The 22,157-nt window shown below is 46.8% G+C and overlaps 1 protein-coding gene across 1 annotated transcript in view; it reads right to left on the bottom strand.

Annotated features, from left to right (window-relative positions):
• scamp1 (secretory carrier membrane protein 1) overlaps nt 1-22,157 on the bottom strand; it is an 87,250-nt gene that overhangs the window by 11,334 nt on the left and 53,759 nt on the right. The window contains exons 7-8 of the mRNA XM_072516007.1: nt 14,212-14,313; nt 11,810-11,927 (exon numbers count right to left, since the gene is read on the bottom strand). Of these exons, the coding sequence (XP_072372108.1) occupies nt 11,810-11,927; nt 14,212-14,313 (220 nt within the window). The remainder of the gene's footprint in view (nt 1-11,809; nt 11,928-14,211; nt 14,314-22,157) is intronic.

Raw genomic sequence — 22,157 nt, forward strand, 5'->3', positions numbered from 1 at the left:
GAAGTGTGGGTTTTAAAGAGACTCTCCAGAGCTTGGGAACAATTGCTACATAGAAAGGCAGATCAGGAAAAGGCAGAAGCGAATATGAACCCAGTCAGGACTACACAGGACCCTGCATGGGTGAATGAGGGCAGAAATGAAGGTCAGCACCCCAGAGCACAGGCACCACGAGGTTGCTATAATTGTGGACAGCAGGGACATTACGCCCGCGAATGCAACCCCCCCCCCCCCCCGCCGACCCAGCAATTAAACGCCCAACCTAGGAACAATGTTCGGCCCATACATAGCATTAGCGCCCGATCAGGTCATGCCGCGACCAATAGCACAGATTGATGGTGTTCGGACTCCCCAACTTGGGTCTGCGACACACTCTGGGACAAATCAGGCAGACCAGTGCTCACAGGCACAGTCTGGGGACATCCAGTAAAGTTGCTTTGGGACACAAGAGGGTCCCGCACCACTTTAAAATGCTCCACAATGTTTCAGCACGACAAATGGCCCACCACACATACCATCAATCTTACTGGATTTACAGGATATGTACAGCAGGGATACATTACAGCCCCCGTAGATATTCAACTCGGAAACATTAATACCAGGCACCCCGTTGTTTTAGTGAATTTGCCCCAATCAGCAGAGCATATTTTAGGAATCGACTTCATGAGCTCACACAACCTTTCCTTTGACCCTGTGAATAAGTGCGTTTGGAAAATGGCCAGAACAGGGGGGGGGGGGGGGGTTCTGTTACTGCTGTTTGGCATTTTGATATTGGTGTTGGGGTTATTTTGGCTGCATATTTTTGATAAAAGCTAAAAGTTCAACAAAAAATATTAAACAAAAAATGTATTTGGCCATCACAATAACCAGCTTCAACATGTTTGAGTCAATGGCTGCAGAGAAAAATGACAGCTCTTTCAAACTAATTAAGCAACCGTTACTTTTTGAAGATGTATTTTGAGAATAATTAGTATTACATACAAATTTCCCAGTGAAAGCAATCTTTGCAGAATGTTTTCCTGGATTACTCAATATGGAAACCCTAGAAAAAATTTGCTCCAAATAAAGAAACAAATGCCTTTTTAGGTAAAATGCTATTCAAATATTCTTCCAGTTAAGTCTTCATTGCCTTCCCTCGTCCATAAAACAAAATTACATTTCTGCAAATTACATTTCATCACTAATTGTGCATTCTCCTTCAACTAGATAAAATGCTTTCCCACAGCTATTTCAATAAATCAACAGAACAGAACTATTTTTAAGTGTAGAGAAAAAGAATCCAACAGTATTTCATAGAAGCACAGGGTAAAAAAATAAATAATTGAACTTCCTAAACGGTCATCTGGTTCAGCAAAGACTAATCAGAGACCTATTTTTTGGGGAGGTTACTGAAGAGGAGGAAAGAGAGTTGGAAAAATTGAAGGGTGCACAGGCTAACTGGCTGAAAGCACATCTGTCAGAGGAAGAGAGCTTCCCATTGGGGTGTGGTAAGAGTTTTATTTCTAAAAATTGGAGAGGGAGAAACAGTGGTGAAACAGCCAAGCAGTGGTTAAACTAGAAGATGAGAATTTTAATATACGAGGAGAACTGGAAGTGAAATGCAAGTCAGCAAGGACTTGCTTCAGGATGCGATATGTGCAGTAGAATTTTGAATGAACTTAAATTTATGAAGGGTAGGAAGCCAACATGAGAGCATTTGAGTAAATACAGCCTGGGACTAATAGAGGCATTAAGATTTCATCACTAAGTGAGCTGAAACAAGAGTGAGGATAGCACATGCGACTGGGGTGGAAGTTGGTGGTCTTTGTGATGGAGAGGATGTGGCAACAGAAATTCCGGTTGGGGTCAAATAGGATGTTTGCCAACATGTTGATTTAACTTGAGACAATGGCTGGAGAGTGGAATGAAGTTGTTTCCAGCCGGTCAGAAATTGAGTCAAAGCAACATGACAACACAGAGACATAAAATTAAAATTATATTTTGGGATAAAGTTGATTAGTAATTAGAGACAAGGAATATGACAGCTGAAGCTGGGAGCTACAATCTCCCAAGCCTTTCAACATGGATATCTGCTGCTTCATGTTTGTGTCTGTTCAGACCAAGTACTGAGAGATTGAATGACCAATAATGCAAAATTATTGTTGCATCCTGTGACCGCGAGGGTGGGAGAATAACTAGAAGGATATTCGTCTTCTACAGTCTGGAAATTTCAATGTTTCTTACAGTCGGGGATTTTCACAATAACTTCATTGCAGTGTTAATGTAAGCCTACTTGTGACACTAATAAAGATTATAAAAAAAGACAGCAAGGGGGGGGGGGGTCAGTGGTTGACCAGCGGGATTATAGCAAATGGAGGACCCAAAGCATACATGGCCTTGTCAGCAACTGAGAGCATTGAAGATGGCAAGGTCAAAGGAGTGGCTGCTAATATGGCACAGAATGTTTTAGAGATAGTGATTTCTAGATAAAGGGCAAAGGCAGCTGAAATGAAGACCAAACTCATCGAGGAAAAGGGCGTATATGAGAAAGGATCCCTCAGTAGGGTTACAGTAGATGGTGAGAATTTTAAAGGAACGAGGTTGGAATAGAGTATGGTTCTCATAAGAAAAAATAAATAAAGGAGTAAATAAAATGATACAGAGCAAGCTGTGATTTGATGAGGGTCATATTGTGGTCAGTTATGTGGGCAGATATTGGTATCATCAAACCAGAAAGCTTCATTCAGGACCTGGATTGGACAGAAATCTATTTTGTGCACAACAAAGTCATAACGTCGATAAAATCATCCATTGTATGATTTTGGGTGGCAAGGGCCTGGTCTGCATGGGAATATACATTTTGGAGGGGCTGCAATTGTTTCTGCTGGCAGAATTCAAGCCAGAAAGTACTGGGTTGGAGGAGTGGAAATATGTTGGCACGGTTAAACGTGAGTGGGCACACAGATGGATTGATAGATGTGGTTGGTGGGTGGGGAGGAAAAAGGAAGAAGGTGGTGACTAGCAGTTCGAGTCAAAAGCAAAGAATGGATAATGACAAAACATTTTAAACTTCACCAAAATATCACACAGCATATTGATTATTTTTAAACAACAAATTCAGGTCACAGCTGTCCAGAGCAAAGCTCAGACTGCCACCTGCTGGAAAATCGGTGAAACTATTTGCAACAGCCAATCAGTAACACACTGCAAATTTACATAATCTTAATAATTACAATTGCAACCTATCACCTATTCTTCAACTGTACGAAGAATGAAATCTCTTCACTGTCAAAAGTTTCACTATTTAGTCACAAAATCTTCTATAACTGGAACAGTATGGACCCAATAGAGATTTATTGTCCATGCATTTTTTTTCCTTTTCTCTTCTTCCCATCCTTCCACCAAATAAATCAACACCTTAGCTTCAAGGATTCCCTGGCACTAACTCATGATAAATCTTTTGCGAATTTCAACAAAAAATATTAGGTGGTTATTCAATTGCATGGGGACATTAAATCTGAGCTTAAACCAATCTTAACCTAATGGTTAACTGCTTGGAGTTGGAGGAAAGTTATAGAGATAGGGAGGGAGAAAAAACAGCGGAGATATAAAACAAAGATAATGTTAAATTAGAGGTGAAGGACAAGGAGTCAATGCAAATAAATGAAAACATTAACAGGTGAGCAGAACTCGGTGCAGAATAGGATACGGCAAGAACAGATTGCTGAGGTGTTGGAGATTTAGACAGTGCAGGGCATGAAGCCAGCAAAGAAACTACTCTTCAGATGACCATGATAAAGTTTGTTTACAAAGTCACCTGAATCTAGAAATGTAAAATAGATAGTCTTCACTCTAAACATTTACATTTCAGATCCCTCGGTATAGAACATAGAACATAGAACAATACAGCGCAGTACAGGCCCTTCGGCCCACGATGCTGCACCGAAACAAAAGCCATCTAACCTACACTATGCCATTATCATCCATATGTTTATCCAATAAACTTTTAAATGCCCTCAATGTTGGCGAGTTCACTACTGTAGCAGGTAGGGCATTCCACGGCCTCACTACTCTTTGCGTAAAGAACCTACCTCTGACCTCTGTCCTATATCTATTACCCCTCAGTTTAAAGTTATGTCCCCTCGTGCCAGCCATTTCCATCCGCGGGAGAAGGCTCTCACTGTCCACCCTATCCAACCCCCTGATCATTTTGTATGCCTCTATTAAGTCTCCTCTTAACCTTCTTCTCTCCAACGAAAACAACCTCAAGTCCATCAGCCTTTCAAAGCCTTTCCTCATAAGATTTTCCCTCCATACCAGGCAACATCCTGGTAAATCTCCTCTGCACCCGCTCCAAAGCCGCCACGTCCTTCCTATAATGCGGTGACCAGAACTGTACGCAATTCTCCAAATGCGGCCGTACCAGAGTTCTGTACAGCTGCAACATGACCTCCCGACTCCGGAACTCAATCCCTCTACCAATAAAGGCCAACACTCCATAGGCCTTCTTCACAACCCTATCAACCTGGGTGGCAACTTTCAGGGATCTATGTACATGGACACCTAGATCCCTCTGCTCATCCACACTTTCAAGAACTTTACCATTAGCCAAATATTCCGCATTCCTGTTATTCCTTCCAAAGTGAATCACCTCACACTTCTCTACATTAAACTCCATTTGCCACCTCTCAGCCCAGCTCTGCAGCTTATCTACATCCCTCTGTAACCTGCTACATCCTTCCACACTATCGACAACACCACCGACTTTAGTATCGTCTGCAAATTTACTCACCCACCCTTCTGCGCCTTCCTCTAGGTCATTGATAAAAATGACAAACACAGCAACGGCCCCAGAACAGATCCTTGTGGTACTCCACTTGTGACTGTACTCCATTCTGAACATTTCCCATCAACCACCACCCTCTGTCTTCTTTCAGCTAGCCAATTTCTGATCCACATCTCTAAATCACCATCAATCCACAGCCTCCGTATTTTTTGCAATAGCCTACCGTGGGGAACCTTATCAAACGCTTTGCTGAAATCCATATACACCACATCAACTGCTCTACCCTCGTCTACCTGTTCAGTCACCTTCTCAAAGAACTCAATAAGGTTTGTGAGGCATGACCTACCCTTCACAAAGCCATGCTGACTATCCCTGATCATATTATTCCTATCTAGATGATTATAAATCTTGTCTCTTATAATCCCCTCCAAGACTTTACCCACTACAGACGTGAGGCTCACCGGTCTATAGTTGCCGGGGTTGTCTCTGCTCCCCTTTTTGAACAAAGGGACCACATTTGCTGTCCTCCAGTCCTCTGGCACTATTCCTGTAGCCAATGATGACATAAAAATCAAAGCCAAAAGGTCCAGCAATCTCTTCCCTGGCCTCCCAGAGAATCCTAGGATAAATCCCATCAGGTCCCGGGGACTTATCTATTTTCAGCCTGTCCAGAATTGCCAACACCTCTTCCCTACGTACCTCAATGCCGTCTATTCTATTAGCCTGGGGCTCAGCATTCTCCTCCACGACATTATCTTTATCCTGAGTGAATACTGACGAAAAATATTCATTTAGTATCTCGCCTATCACTTCAGACTCCACACACAATTTCCCATCCCTGTCCTTGACTGGTCCTACTCTTTCCCTAGTCATTCGCTTATTCATGACATACCTATAGAAAGCTTTTGGGTTTTCCTTGATCCTTCCTGCCAAATACTTCTCATGTCCCCTCCTTGCTCGTCTTAGCTCTCTCTTTAGATCCTTCCTCGCTACCTTGTAACTATCCATCGCCCCAACCGAAACTTCACACTTCATTTTCACATAGGCCTCCTTCTTCCTCTTAACAAGAGATTCCACTTCCTTGGTAAACCACGGTTCCCTCGCTCGACGCCTTCCTCCCTGTCTGACCGGTACATACTTATCAAGAACACGCAGTAGCTGATCCTTGAACAAGCCCCACTTATCCAGTGTGCCCAACACTTGCAGCCTACTTCTCCATCTTATCCCCCCCAAGTCACGTCTAATGGCATCATAATTGCCCTTCCCCCAGCTATAACTCTTGCCCTGCGGTGTATACTTATCCCTTTCCATCATTAACGTAAACGTCACCGAATTGTGGTCACTGTCCCCAAAGTGCTCTCCTACCTCCAAATCCAACACCTGGCCTGGTTCATTACCCAAAACCAAATCCAACGTGGCCTCGCCTCTTGTTGGCCTGTCAACATAGTGTTTCAGGAAACCCTCCTGCGCACACTGTACAAAAAACGACCCATCTATTGTACTCGAACTATAGCTTTTCCAGTCAATATTTGGAAAGTTAAAGTCTCCCATAATAACTACCCTGTTACTTTCGCTCATATCCAGAATCATCTTCGCCATCCTTTCCTCTACATCCCTAGAACTATTAGGAGGCCTATAAAAAACTCCCAACAGGGTGACCTCTCCTTTCCTGTTTCTAACTTCAGCCCATACTACCTCGGAAGAAGAGTCCCCATCTAGCATCCTCTCCGCCACCGTAATACTGCTCTTGACTAGCAGCGCCACACCTCCCCCTCTTTTGCCTCCTTCTCTGAGCTTACTAAAACACCTAAACCCTGGAACCTGCAACATCCATTCCTGCATAGGCTTAACTTTACAAGGCTGGTGGGGCAAATGGAGGAGGAGTTAAAGAGGTGGGACGCATTGCCGCCGTCCTTGGTGCAGTCAATCAAAATGACGGTGCTCCCAAGGTTTTTGTTTCTGTTCCAGTGCCTCCCTGTGTTTATCCCGAAGGCTTTTTTCAGGCGGGTTAACAGGAGCATAGCGGGGTTTGTGTGGGCACGAGGGACTCAGAGGGTGAGAAGGGTGTTCCTGGAGCGGAGTAGAGGTGGGGGGGGGGGGGGGGGGGGGGGGCTGGCGCTGCCCAACCTCAGTGGGTACTACTGGACCGCCAATGCGATGATGGTGCGCAAGTGGGTGATGGAGGGGGAGGGGGCTGCATGGAAGAGGCTGGAGACGGCGTCCTGTGTGGGTACGAGTCTGGGAACACTGGCAACGGCGCCGCTGCCGCTCCCTCCAAAGAGATACCACGAGCCCGGTGGTGGAGGCAACGTGGCCTCGCCTCTTGTTGGCCTGTCAACATAGTGTTTCAGGAAACCCTCCTGCGCACACTGTACAAAAAACGACCCATCTATTGTACTCGAACTATAGCTTTTCCAGTCAATATTTGGAAAGTTAAAGTCTCCCATAATAACTACCCTGTTACTTTCGCTCATATCCAGAATCATCTTCGCCATCCTTTCCTCTACATCCCTAGAACTATTAGGAGGCCTATAAAAAACTCCCAACAGGGTGACCTCTCCTTTCCTGTTTCTAACTTCAGCCCATACTACCTCGGAAGAAGAGTCCCCATCTAGCATCCTCTCCGCCACCGTAATACTGCTCTTGACTAGCAGCGCCACACCTCCCCCTCTTTTGCCTCCTTCTCTGAGCTTACTAAAACACCTAAACCCTGGAACCTGCAACATCCATTCCTGTCCCTGCTCTATCCATGTCTCCGAAATGGCCACAACATCGAAGTCCCAGGTACCAACCCATGCTGCCAGTTCCCCTACCTTGTTTCGTATACTCCTGGCATTGAAGTAGACACACTTCAAACCACCTACCTGAACACTGGCCCCCTCCTGCGACGTCAAATCTGTGCTCCTGACCTCTATACTCTCATTCTCCCTTACCCTAAAACTACAATCCAGGTTCCCATGCCCCTGCTGCATTAGTTTAAACCCCCCCAAAGAGCACTAACAATTCTCCCCCCCAGGATATTTGTGCCCCTCAGGTTCAGATGTAGACCATCCTGTCTGTAGAGGTCCCACCTTCCCCAGAAAGAGCCCCAGTTATCCAGAAATCTGAATCCCTCCCGCCTGCACCATCCCTGTAGCCACGTGTTTAAATGCTCTCTCTCCCTATTCCTCATCTCACTATCACGTGGCACGGGCAACAACCCAGAGATAACAACTCTGTTTGTTGTAGTTCTGAGCTTCCACCCTAGCTCCCTGAAAGCCTGCCTGACATCCTTGTCCCCTTTCCTACCTATGTCGTTAGTGCCAATGTGGACCACGACTTGGGGCTGCTCCCCCTCCCCCTAAGGACCCGGAAAACACGATCCGAGACATCACGTACCCTTGCACCTGGGAGGCAACATACCAAACGTGAGTCTCTCACGCTCCCACAAAATCTCCTATCTGTGCCCCTGACTATAGAGTCACCAATTACTAATGCTCTGCTCCTCTCCCCCCTTCCCTTCTGAGCAACAGGGACAGACTCCGTGCCAGAGGCCCGTACCCCATGGCTTACCCCTGGTAAGTCATCCCCCCCACAAGTATCCAAAGCGGTATACTTGTTTATCAGGGGAACGACCGCAGGGGATCCCTGCACTGACTGCTTTTTCCCAGTCCCTCTTACAGTTACCCACCTATCTCCAATCTTTGGTGTAACTAATTCCCTGAAGCTGCTATCTATGACCCCTTCTGCCTCCCGAATGATCCGAAGTTCTTCCAACTCCAGCTCCAGTTCCCTAACTCGGTCTTGGAGGAGCTGGAGATGGCAGCACTTCCTGCAGGTAAAATCAGCAGGGACACTAACTGCATCCCTCACCTCAAACATCCTGCAGGAGGAACATTGCACTCCCTTCCCTGCCATTCCTCTTACTTTCTACCAAGATCTGGCTAACAACTAAATTAAATTTTTATAAAAAACAATAATATAATAAAATATGGTACTTACCTCAGACCAATGGGTTTTATTATTAGGTTAGAGGAGGAGGGCGGGTGGGAGACACTACACGTGTAGTGTTTACATTTCAGATTCCTCGGTATACTAAATATTGAATTTGATAAATGCCACTAGTTTCATATCAATACAGGAGATAGTCACAGTTTTCCACATCAAGTAAATATTTTATACTCAAGTCGAAATTAGAAAACAAAATATGCAAACTAATGAATGCAAGAAGTAGTCTGCACAATGTGGCACATTACAATGGATGTTTAACACCAGGAAGGTGGAGGTGCCGTGGAGGAAGGCCCAGGGGGCGGTCTACGAGTATGGGGAAAAGGCAAGCCAGATGCTGGTGCATCAGCTTCGGAAGCGGGACGCAGCTAGGGAGATTAGGGGGAGTTAAGGACAGGGGAGGGAGCATGGTGCGGAGTGGGGTTGGCATCAATGGGGTCTTCAGGGACTTCTACGAGGAATTGTACCGATCCGAGCACCCACGGGAGGAGGGAGGGATGGGCCGTTTCCTGGACCAATTGAGGTTTCCAAAGGTGGAAGAGGGACTGGTGGCGGGACTGGGGGCCCCGATCAAAGGGATAGGAAGCATGCAGGCGGGGAAGGCACCGGGGCCGGACGGTTTCCCGGTCGAGTTCTATAAAAAATATATGGACCTGTTGGGCCCGCTGTTAGTTAGGACCTTTAATTGAAAAATGAAAATTGCTTGTCTCAAGTAGGCTTCAAATGAAGTTGCTGTGAAAAGCTCCTAGTCGCCACATTCCGGCGCCTATTCGGGGAGGCTGGTACGGGAACCCACATAATGAGGCAAGGGAGGGGGGGGGCTTTACCCCCGACGATGTCCCGGGCACTGATCTCCTTGATCCTGAAGCGGGACAAGGATCCCCTGCAATGTGGGTCTTACAGACCGATTTCCGAGGGATGAGACAGGTGTATTCCCTTCCCCCCTGCTCTTCGCACTGGCGATTGAACCCTTGGCTATGGCAATGAGAGAGTCGAGGAACTGGAGGGGTTGGTGCGGGGTGGGGAGGAGCACAGGGTGTCGCTTTATGCGGACGACCTGCTGCTGTATTTGGCGGACCCGGTGGGAGGAATGCCAGAGGTAATGAGGATCCTTAGGGAATTCGGGGACTTTTCAGGGTACAAGCTCAATATGGGGAAGAGCGAGCTGTTTGTAGTTCAGCTACGGGACCAGGAGAGGGGGATTGGCGAGCTCCCACTAAAAAGGGGCGGAGAGGAGCTTCAGATATTTGGGGGTCCAGGTGGCCAGGAGCTAGGGGCCCTGCATAGGCTTAACTTTACAAGGCTGGTGGGGCAAATGGAGGAGGAGTTAAAGAGGTGGGACGCATTGCCGCCGTCCTTGGTGCAGTCAATCAAAATGACGGTGCTCCCAAGGTTTTTGTTTCTGTTCCAGTGCCTCCCTGTGTTTATCCCGAAGGCTTTTTTCAGGCGGGTTAACAGGAGCATAGCGGGGTTTGTGTGGGCACGAGGGACTCAGAGGGTGAGAAGGGTGTTCCTGGAGCGGAGTAGAGGTGGGGGGGGGGGGGGGGGGGGGGGGGGGGGGGGGGGGGGGGGCTGGCGCTGCCCAACCTCAGTGGGTACTACTGGACCGCCAATGCGATGATGGTGCGCAAGTGGGTGATGGAGGGGGAGGGGGCTGCATGGAAGAGGCTGGAGACGGCGTCCTGTGTGGGTACGAGTCTGGGAACACTGGCAACGGCGCCGCTGCCGCTCCCTCCAAAGAGATATACCACGAGCCCGGTGGTGGTGGCAGCCCTCAAAGTTTGGGGGCAGTGGAGGCAGCATAGGGGGGGAAGTTGGGGCCTCGGCATGGACCCCATTACGGGGGAACTACCGGTTCGCCCCAGGAAGAACAGGTGGAGGGTTTTCGGGGTGGCACAGGGCAGGGATACGAACGTTGGGGGACCCGTTTGTGGACAGGAAGTTCGCGAGCTTGGGTGAGCTGGCGGAGAAGTACGGGCTCCCCCCGGAGAACACCTTCAGGTACTTACAGGTAAGGGCGTTTGCCAGACGGCAGGTGGTGGAATTCCCGCGGCTACTGCCACACACAGGACAGGACAGGGTGCTCTCGGGGGGGGGGGGGGGGGGGGAGGAGGAGGGAGGGAAGATCTCGGAAACTTACCAGGTGATGCAGGAGGAGGAGGCCTCGGTGGTGGAGTTGAAAGGTAAGTGGGAGGAGGAGTTGGGAAAGGAGATTGAAGAGGGGACGTGGGCAGATGCCCTAGGGAGGGTGAACGCTTCCTCTTTGTGCACGAGACTCAGCCTCATACAGTTTAAGGTGCTGCACAGGGCACACATGACCAGGACAAGGATGAGCCGGTTCTTTGGGGGTGAGGACAGGTGTGTTAGATGCTCAGGGAGCCCAGCAAATCACACCCATATGTTCTGGGCATGCCCCACGCTGGAGGAATTTTGGAAGGGTGTAGCGAGGACGGTGTCGAGGGTGGTAGGATCTAGGATCAAACCGGGCTGGGGGCTTGCAATATTTGGGGTGGCAGAGGAGCCGGGAGTGCAGGAGGCGAAAGAGGCCGGAATTTTGGCCTTTGCGTACCTGGTAGCCCGGCGAAGGATTCTCCTTCAGTGGGAAGATGCAAGGCCCCCAAGCGTGGAATCCTGGATCAGCGATATGGCAGGGTTCATTAAATTGGAGGGTGAAATTCGCCTTGAGAGGGTCGGTACAAGGGTTCTTTAGGTGGTGGCAACCGTCCTTAGACTTTCTGGCAGACCGATAGACATTGGTCAATGGCAGCAGCAGCTCGGGGGGGGGGGGGGGGGGGGGGGGGGGGGAGAGACTTTATTTTTGTTTATGTTATTTACACTGGAGGGTCTGAGGGGGTGTATACACCTGTTGTGTTAAGTCGGGGTGTTAATGTTAATTTATTATTTATGTACGGGGGGGGGGGTTTGGCGAGTTGCTTTTTTTAGATTACTTCACCCTGTTGGGTTCTTTTTTCTTTCTCATTTTGTTTTTGATATTTTATGAAAACCTTTAATAAAAATTATTTTTTTAAAAACAATGGATGTTTAAAAATAATTGTTTACCTTTTTGAACATAATTAATGAGACAACGGCTGAGCCAGTAAAAGCTGCTGCAACAATCATCATCAGAACTCCAACGGGAATGCTCGCATTAAGAGCTGTAAGTGCTGAAATCCAGCCACTGAAATATAGAGATGGATTTCAGTTTAAACTTACGAAATGCAAGTTAAGACAACTGGTGATATTTGTAGTTAACAGAAAGCCACAAACTCTACAGATTTTCTACGATTTCTAATATTTTGCAGTCAGTGGGCAAATCAAGGATGGTCGCTGCTGACCTCAAAGTCTTGCTAACAGACCTAGCGATCAGTGATGAAAACTTTGCTCTTCTCACCGTTCTTTAGCGTGGCTTTGCAGTGATGTCATCAAGCAGCCAATCAATTTTGATAACAACTAACCAGGACATAAAAAGCACCAACTGCAAGCCATATATTAGGGATTCGGACATAGACGTGGAGGTGAAAGCAGCTTAGAAATTTAACAGTCCAGAAATATAAAATTATTTTTTCAGGACCAGATTGCTCAGCAGCAGCTGCTATTCAGATGGCCATTAAAAAACCAAGCTGCACCTCAAATGTGTCTTTTTTTAAAAAAAACAATGATGCAAGATGCAGTGGTGAAAGGGGAAATTTGCACCACACAAACTGATATCAATGACTGCCGGCTCTCGGGGTTCCATAGTGGAGCTTCTGGCGGAGCAGTGAAGGACAAACTGCAACTTCAAGATTTCCATGTTAACCTGTCCCAAATCAGGAAGCATAACAGCTGTGAAAACCCCCTGCAAAATCCAGGCCAACCTATTTCTTGCACATTTTTCCACATTACAAAAGAAGTTTTTGAATACAAATGAAAATATTTGTGTATCTCAACACCTCAATTTTATCAAAGTAAAATAATTCAAAAACAATGGAATAATTTGGGCTTTGTAAGCATGGTATTCAAAAGCAGGGAACTTATGCTGGATCTTTATGACGCTCTCATGCGGCCACAACGTGCAGAGTTCTGGTCACCATACTTTAAGGATTGGAGGATCCTCGAGAGTCCAGAGGAGATTTACCAGAATGGTTCTGGGTTGAAGGCTTTTAGCTACAAGGTTAGGTTGGAGAAGCTGATGTTGCTGTCCCTTGAGGCATGGCGTAGTAGTATTGTCGCTGGACTAGTAATGCAGGACACCGGTTCAAATCCCACCATGGCAGATTGTGAATTTTAAATTCAATAAAAATCTGGAATTAAAAGTCTGATGACCATGAAACCATAGTCAATTGTAAAACCCATCTGGTTCATTAATATCCTTTAGGGAAGGAAATCTGTCATCCTTACCCAGTCTGGCCTGCATGTGAACCACACAGCAATGTGGTTGACTGGCTCTGCCAGTGAAGCCCACATCCCATAAACAAATTTAAAAAACTAAATTGAAGAGAGATTAGATGGAGGCATACTAGACTATGACAGATGTAGACCTGGTGAACAAAGAAACATCGTTCTCATTAGCTGATGGTGCAAGGACTAGGGGCACAGATTTACGAGATATGGATGGGAAAGGACTCTGCGCAGCAAGTGGTGGTAGCATGGAACTTTCTGACGAATAGGGTGTTGGAAGTGGAGACAATCAATGGCTTCCTAAGGAAATCGAATAGACTAAAGAAAGGGTCACGGAAAGCTCAACAGAGAGGCAGCATGAATTGGATGGGCTGAATGGTCTCCTTCTGTGGCATAATATGGACAGCACAGTAGCACAAGTGGATAGCACTGTGGCTTCACAGCGCCAGGGTCCCAGATTCGATTCCTCTCTGGGTCACTGTCTGTGCGGAGTCTGCACGTTCTCCCAGCGTCTACGTGGGGTCCCTCCGGGTGCTCCGGTTTCCTCCCACAGTCCAAAGACGTGCAGGTTAGGTGGATTGGCCATACTAAATTGCCCTTAGTGTCCAAAAAAGTTAGATGGGGTTATTGGGTTATGGGGATAGGGTGGAAGTGAGGTCTTAAGTGGGTCGGTGCACTCGATGGGCCGAATGGCCTCCTTCTGCACGGTATATGTTCTATGTTCCATAATTGTACTGCTGGTGACACAAAACGTGTAGCAGCAGGAACACACTGTCCTCAGCAGGCAAACAGGCATGCAATCCGTGCATCTTCCAGTTTGATTTTTGCACAGTGACTCATGCTCTAAGTATGTGGAAGCTGACTGAGAAGTCTTGGCTATAATGCTCACTCAAGTGAAGAGAAAAGCAGCACAAAAGGACTGACCTGGATACCTCATCAAGTTCCATTTAACTTCATTTGTTTAGTTTCTGAGCTCAAACTATGTATTTGAAACCGAAAAAAAAGAGTCAACGGAACAATTTGTTCCAATTATAATGAAAACACTCAGATGCCAATGACTTTGAAAGCTTGGAAGTAATACTCACCAGTTTCCCCATTGTGGTATTCCTACTGACTGCAGTACATGGACAGCAAATTGACAGATAAATACGAAGAAGAATAGAAAGAAGCTGAAGGAACTGTCACTCCTGAAATATAAAACATACCTTCATCAGTTTCATTCAAAATGTTAATCACTTCCATGAATACTACACCTGTTTCAGTTTGCGTCTTGGGGTAAATTAATCAGAGGCACAGACTTGTATGAGACCATGCTTCATTTCAAATAGAGTAAAGATGAGAAATAAAGCTTTCCCCCATGAAGTAAAAAGAAAACCCTGAAAATAGCAGACTGAAAGTCATGGGTATTGGGTAAAGGGAGCAAGAGTGGGAAAAGTTAGGTGATGTGGAGCAATGTAGGAATGCTGGTTCACGAGCACCTTAATGCCATTAAAGAAAAACAATGGAGGTATTAAATTTAAAAGCTGAAATGTTGAATCGATTTAAAGTTTCACTTAAGACCAGGCACAAATTCAACTGGATGCTGCTTTCAACAAGGAAATATGAAAATAGATTTGATAAATTGAGGCTTTTTCTTAATTAAAGCAGTGGAAACTACATTAATAATTTGACCAGTGTTTAAAATAGTATAAGTGAGACACCAAGCAGGTCAAAACGGACTAATTTTTATGCTCCAGAGATCTGGAACAAGCAGATATAGATACAAGATAAGAAACAAGAATGGGCCATTCAGCCCCTTTGAGCTTGTTTAGGGGTCATTAATCATATCCTTAATCCCTCGATACTTTTACCTGACAAATGTCCATTAATCTCAATCTTGGGAGGTGAAATGCATTTCTGGTTTGTATTATTAACCTGTTTGGGGGAAAAAAGTGTTTCTCTATTTAATCCCTAAATAACGGAGCTCCATTTTTAGGACCAGACGCATTAAAAAAAAAAAGATTGAAATCATTTCTCCGTATGCATCTGATTGAACCACAATTTTAATGACTTCAATTAGACTGCCCCTCAATCTTTTAAACAAGGGAATACATGGCAAATAATGCAACCTATTCTCATAATTTTCTCTTTTAAGCCTGGTATCATTCTGGTGAAATTGGGTTGTATCATGTCAAAAGGCCGAAATATCTTTCCCAAAACTGAACAGAAGTTGATTGACCATGGTTCTGTACAACAGTAGCAACATATCCTCACTGCTGAATTCTAACCACCTCACCATTAAGGTGAACAGTCCATAAATCTTTGATTATCTGTACACTAATTTTTAAGTGATTTCTGCAAATGGACACAAAAATCTACCTGCTCCTCCACAGTCCTTAGTTTCAATCCTTTCCATTCAGAAAATATTCCGATTCATCTTTGTGTTAAAATGAATGAATTGCATTAGCTGTAGTTTTGAGAATCATTCACTCTTATGTCTCTTTGCAATTTCCTCCTCTTATTTGCATAACTTTTTAAAATATCTATTTTTATTAAAAGATTTCATTTTATGACAAGACAGACTGGTCAGGCACATAGTCCTGCTATAGGATTGTATCTGCCCAGAGAGAACAGAAAAAGAAAATCACAGTAATAGCAAAAAATGTAAAGGAAATAACCACGGTAGCAGAAATAACTTAAAAAATTTATTATAATAATATAATAATCTTTATTGTCACAAGTAGGCTTGCATTAACACTGCAATTAAGTTACTGTGAAAAGCCCCAGTCGCCACATTCTGGCGCCTGTTCAGGTGCGCAGGGGGAGATTTCAGAATGTCCAATTTACCTTACGGGACTTGTGGGAGGAATCTGGAGCACCCGGAGGAAAGCTGCAGAGACACAGGGCGAACGTGCAGACTCCACACAGTGACCCAAGCCGGGAATTGAACCTGGGATCCTGGAGCTGTGAAGCAACAGTGCTACCCGCTGTGATGCTGTGACATCTTTTAACTCGTCCTAGACGCTGGTTAAACTATACACTTGTGTGAAACAAAGTGGCAGAAGGTGTCGAGCGGACATGAGGAAGACCCTTCTTTGCGCAGAGGGTGGTGGGAGTCTGGAATTCACTGCCTGAGTTAGTGGTGGAGGCAGAGACCCTAAACTCTTTTTTAAATAAAGTGCCTGGATCTGCATCTTCGGTACTCTAAGCTACAGGGCTATGGAGCGGGTACAGAGAGGTGGGATTAGCAAGCGTTTTTGGGGTGTCTTCAGGCAGGCTTGGACAAGAAGGGTTGAATGGCCTCCTTCTGTGCTGCAACGTTTCAATGATTTTGTCAGTGTGGTCTAGATTAGTGGATCGAAGTAACGAAAGAGGCCCCCAACCCCACCTCCGTTGTCACCTGTGGAGAGTCCCAGCGTGCAGTACACTAAGGCGAGGTCCATCGTGGGTGGTGAGGCCTTGTCAGGAGAACTCGTCCTTCTGTAGTGCTGCAGATGGGCCCCCACGCCCTCCCCCACAGTTGCTGGTCACAAACAGGTTCTCAAAGAGGCTGGTAAATTGCCTCCACGTATAGTGGAAGCCTTCCTCTGACACCCTGATGACAAATTTTATTTCCCCCTGGTTCAGGAATTCCACTAGGTCGAACAATTCGCCCATGGCCGTGGGTGGCGCTGCCGATCTCTATCCGAGTAGGAGTCTCAGTCGGGCAAGCAGGGATGCAAAAGCCAAGACATCAGCCCCACTCCCCATGAGGAGCTCTTGCTGTTCTGACACCACGAAGACCGCCACTCAAGGCCATAGCTCCACACTCGCCCCCACGATGTGGACATGGCATCAAACAAAATGACCCAGAACCAGACAAGCTTGGGGCAGGACCAGAACATGTGGGTGTGGCTGGCCGGACCTCCCTGGCACCCTTTGCATTTGTCCTCCACCTCCAGGAAGAACCCGCTCTCATGTGCATCCTGGTCAGATGTGCGCTGAGCACCACCTTTCGCTGAGTTAGACTTCAACCTGCACGAGGTGGTGGAGTTTACCCTTTGAAGGGTCTCGATTCCCATCTCTATGCCCTGTTCTTCTTAGTGTCTCCCCAGTGGGGTCTTTACCAATTTTAACATTCGTCCGTACATGTCGGCGCATTTGCACCCCCCCCCCCAACTCGTCTGCCACTAACAGTCAGTCCAGTAGTGTGTGTCGGGTAACAGGGGGAATGTTGCAGTTTCATTGCGGAGGAAGTTCCACAGTAGAATGAATGAGTTTGCTCCCTTTAGGAAGTTGGAGATTCTGCGTTAGTTCCTCCAGGGTCGCTATCCTACCATATTCGTACAGGACCCTTACTGGCAGCACCCCTGTGTCCATGTTTTGTAGATGGTGTCTATTTTCGCTGGGATGAAACTATGGTTTCTGCAGATGGGGGCCAAGTTTGAAACAGTGTCGGAACTGGTTCCAGGTACTTAGCGCAGCCATCACCACTGGGCTCCTCAACTATTTAGCTGGGGGGGAATGGGAGTGAGGTAATGGCCAGTGCTTGGAGAGATGTCCCAATAAAAGAAGTCTCCTCAATCTGCACCTGACTTTCGCAGTCACCCCATACCCCTTGAGTTTGCTGTCCAGTGGAAGGAGATTAGGTAGAGCCAAGCCCCTCATGTTCCTCCTCCTTCACAGGACTTCTTTGTGGGGTTATATCCAGGCCACACAAACACCATGATTAACTTATCTAGCTTGGTACTCCACCAGCCCCGTAGTGGTGGCGGCCCGGAGAGTCTGGGGGCATTGGAGGAGACATGTGGGAGTAGAGGGAGCATCGGTCTGGTCCCCAATCTGTAATAATCACCGGTTTGCCATGGGAAGTATAGAACATAGAACATAGAACAATACAGCGCAGTACAGGCCCTTCGGCCCACGGTGTTGCACCGAAACAAAAGCCATCTAACCTACACTATGCCATTATCATCCATATGTTTATCCAATAAACTTTTAAATGCCCTCAATGTTTGCGAGTTCACTACTGTAGCAGGTAGGGCATTCCACGGCCTCACTACTCTTTGCGTAAAGAACCTACCTCTGACCTCTGTCCTATATCTATTACCCCTCAGTTTAAAGTTATGTCCCCTCGTGCCAGCCATATCCATCCGCAGGAGAAGGCTCTCACTGTCCACCCTATCCAACCCCCTGATCATTTTGTATGCCTCTATTAAGTCTCCTCTTAACCTTCTTCTCTCCAACGAAAACAACCTCAAGTCCATCAGCCTTTCCTCATAAGATTTTCCCTCCATACCAGGCAACATCCTGGTAAATCTCCTCTGCACCCGCTCCAAAGCCTCCACGTCCTTCCTATAATGCGGTGACCAGAACTGTACGCAATACTCCAAATGCGGCCGTACCAGAGTTCTGTACAGCTGCAACATGACCTCCCGACTCCGGAACTCAATCCCTCTACCAATAAAGGCCAACACTCCATAGGCCTTCTTCACAACCCTATCAACCTGGGTGGCAACTTTCAGGGATCTATGTACATGGACACCTAGATCCCTCTGCTCATCCACACTTTCAAGAACTTTACCATTAGCCAAATATTCCGCATTCCTGTTATTCCTTCCAAAGTGAATCACCTCACACTTCTCTACATTAAACTCCATTTGCCACCTCTCAGCCCAGCTCTGCAGCTTATCTATATCCCTCTGTAACTTGCTACATCCTTCCACACTATCGACAACACCACCGACTTTAGTATCGTCTGCAAATTTACTCACCCACCCTTCTGCGCCTTCCTCTAGGTCATTGATAAAAATGACAAACAGCAAATGCCCCAGAACAGATCCTTGTGGTACTCCACTTGTGACTGTACTCCATTCTGAACATTTCCCATCAACCACCACCCTCTGTCTTCTTTCAGCTAGCCAATTTCTGATCCACATCTCTAAATCACCCTCAATCCCCAGCCTCCGTATTTTTTGCAATAGCCTACCGTGGGGAACCTTATCAAACGCTTTGCTGAAATCCATATACACCACATCAACTGCTCTACCCTCGTCTACCTGTTCAGTCACCTTCTCAAAGAACTCAATAAGGTTTGTGAGGCATGACCTACCCTTCACAAAGCCATGCTGACTATCCCTGATCATATTATTCCTATCTAGATGATTATAAATCTTGTCTCTTATAATCCCCTCCAAGACTTTACCCACTACAGACGTGAGGCTCACCGGTCTATAGTTGCCGGGGTTGTCTCTGCTCCCCTTTTTGAACAAAGGGACCACATTTGCTGTCCTCCAGTCCTCTGGCACTATTCCTGTAGCCAATGATGACATAAAAATCAAAGCCAAAGGTCCAGCAATCTCTTCCCTGGCCTCCCAGAGAATCCTAGGATAAATCCCATCAGGCCCCGGGGACTTATCTATTTTCAGCCTGTCCAGAATTGCCAACACCTCTTCCCTACGTACCTCAATGCCATCTATTCTATTAGCCTGGGGCTCAGCATTCTCCTCCACAACATTATCTTTTTCCTGAGTGAATACTGACGAAAAATATTCATTTAGTATCTCGCCTATCTCTTCAGACTCCACACACAACTTCCCATCCCCGTCCTTGACTGGTCCTACTCTTTCCCTAGTCATTCGCTTATTCCTGACATACCTATAGAAAGCTTTTGGGTTTTCCTTGATCCTTCCTGCCAAATACTTCTCATGTCCCCTCCTTGCTCGTCTTAGCTCTCTCTTTAGATCCTTCCTCGCTACCTTGTAACTATCCATCGCCCCAACCGAAACTTCACACCTCATCTTCACATAGGCCTCCTTCTTCCTCTTAACAAGAGATTCCACTTCCTTGGTAAACCACGGTTCCCTCGCTCGACGCCTTCCTCCCTGTCTGACCGGTACATACTTATCAAGAACACGCAGTAGCTGATCCTTGAACAAGCCCCACTTATCCAGTGTGCCCAACACTTGCAGCCTACTTCTCCACCTTATCCCCCCCAAGTCACGTCTAATGGCATCATAATTGCCCTTCCCCCAGCTATAACTCTTGCCCTGCGGTGTATACTTATCCCTTTCCAACATTAACGTAAACGTCACCGAATTGTGGTCACTGTCCCCAAAGTGCTCTCCTACCTCCAAATCCAACACCTGGCCTGGTTCATTACCCAAAACCAAATCCAACGTGGCCTCGCCTCTTGTTGGCCTGTCAACATATTGTTTCAGGAAACCCTCCTGCACACACTGTACAAAAACGACCCATCAGTATGGATGGGGGGGTTCCGGATATGGCGGAGAGCAGGGATTGAGAGGATGGATATATATATATATAGTGGGGAGCTTCCAGAGTATGAGGGCGCTGCAGGAGAAGTTTGGGCTGGCGAGGGGAAACAAATTCAGGTATCTGCAGGTGCGAGACTTCCTACGTAAACAGGTGTCAACCTTCCCACACCTACCGCTGAGGGGGATTCAGGACAGGGTAGTTTCCAGAGGGTGGGTAGGAGAAGGGAGCATCTTGGACATTTACAAGGAACTTATGGGGTCAGAGGAGACGCAGACCGAGGAGCTGAAGTGCAAGTGGGAGGAGGAGCTGGGAGGAGAGATAGAGGATGGTCCATGGGCAGACGTATCGAGGCGAGTCAATGCGTCCGCAACATGGGGCAGGCTCAGCCTGATACAATTTAAGGTAATTGTTACTAATTTCTACCCACATGGCTTAATTTGAGGAACCTATTACGATATCATGCTAGAGTACTGCAGTGATGCTCTATGATGCAATAATGCAATCCCTCCTCCTCTTTTACCTCCCCCTCTATCACGCCTGAAACTTCTGTTTCCTGGGATGTTCAGCTGCCAGCCCTTCTTTCAACCAAGGAAAGATGGCAATAACGGCATAACTCCATGTGCTGATCAACACGGAGTTAATTTGCCTTACCAGTCAGGCTCCTTGCATTGAAATAAATGCAGTTTAGCTTATCAATCCTCCCATGTACCTGATCATACCTGTCTGCACTGCCCACTGGAATTTCCTGGTTTATCCATTTGACTGTTCCGAATTCTGTGTGCCCGAAGAGATGCCAGAGTGTGGCGACTAGGGGATTTTCACAGCAAACTCATTGCAGTGGAATGTAAGCCTACTTCTGACGATAAAGATTATTAAAGATTATTATTTGACCCCATCTTCTCACCCACTGTACTATTACTTTGGATCCCATTCCCCTTCCAAATTAGTTGAAACCCTGTCCAGTAGCATGAACAAACCTCCCTGCTAGGATATATGTTCCCGACAAATCAGGCCGAACCCACCCCACCTATACTGGTCCCTTCTGCCCCAGAAGCAATCCCACTGATCCAAGTATCTAAAGTCCTCCCTTCTGTACCATTTTTTGGAAATGCCACACATTTAATCAGACCTATCCTCCTATTTCAGCCTCGATTACGACCTCAGCTGATCACCTTCCCCTTTCAGATTGCCCGGTGGCCGCGGTGACATCCTTTTTAAAAAATATATAAATTTAGAGTACCCAATTAATTTTATTCCAATTTAAGGGGCAATTTAGTGTGGCTAATCCACCGACCCTGTACATCTTTGGGTTGTGGGGGCGAAACCCACGCAAACACGGGAAGAATGAGCAAACTCCACACGGACAGTAACCCAGAGCCGGGATCAAACCTGGGACCTCAGCGCCGTGAGGCAGAGTGCTAACCACTGCGCCACAGTGCTGCTCCTTGCTCGGTGACATCCTTGACCCTGGCACCGGGGAGGCAACATACCATTTTAGAGTCGTGCTCTCAGCCATAGAAACACCTGCCAGTACGCCTCACTATTGAATCCTCCAACCACTATAGCTTGCTTTGTCTTTTTCCTCCCCTGCTGTCCAGTAGAGCCAACAGTGGTGCCACAGACCTGGCTGTTGCTGCTTTCCCCTGAGAGCCCAGTGTCACTCATTCCCTTGCTGGTTGTGGAGTCTGAGATGTGACCACCATGTTTCTTTCTGCCTCACAGATGCTCCAGTGTCCCTAGATGCCGCTCCAGCTCTAGGAGCTGCAGGCGGAGACACTTCCACACACATGCTGGT

The sequence above is a fragment of the Scyliorhinus torazame genome, chromosome 9 (genome assembly GCF_047496885.1).
Source record: "Scyliorhinus torazame isolate Kashiwa2021f chromosome 9, sScyTor2.1, whole genome shotgun sequence".
Taxonomy (NCBI): Eukaryota; Metazoa; Chordata; class Chondrichthyes; order Carcharhiniformes; family Scyliorhinidae; genus Scyliorhinus; species Scyliorhinus torazame.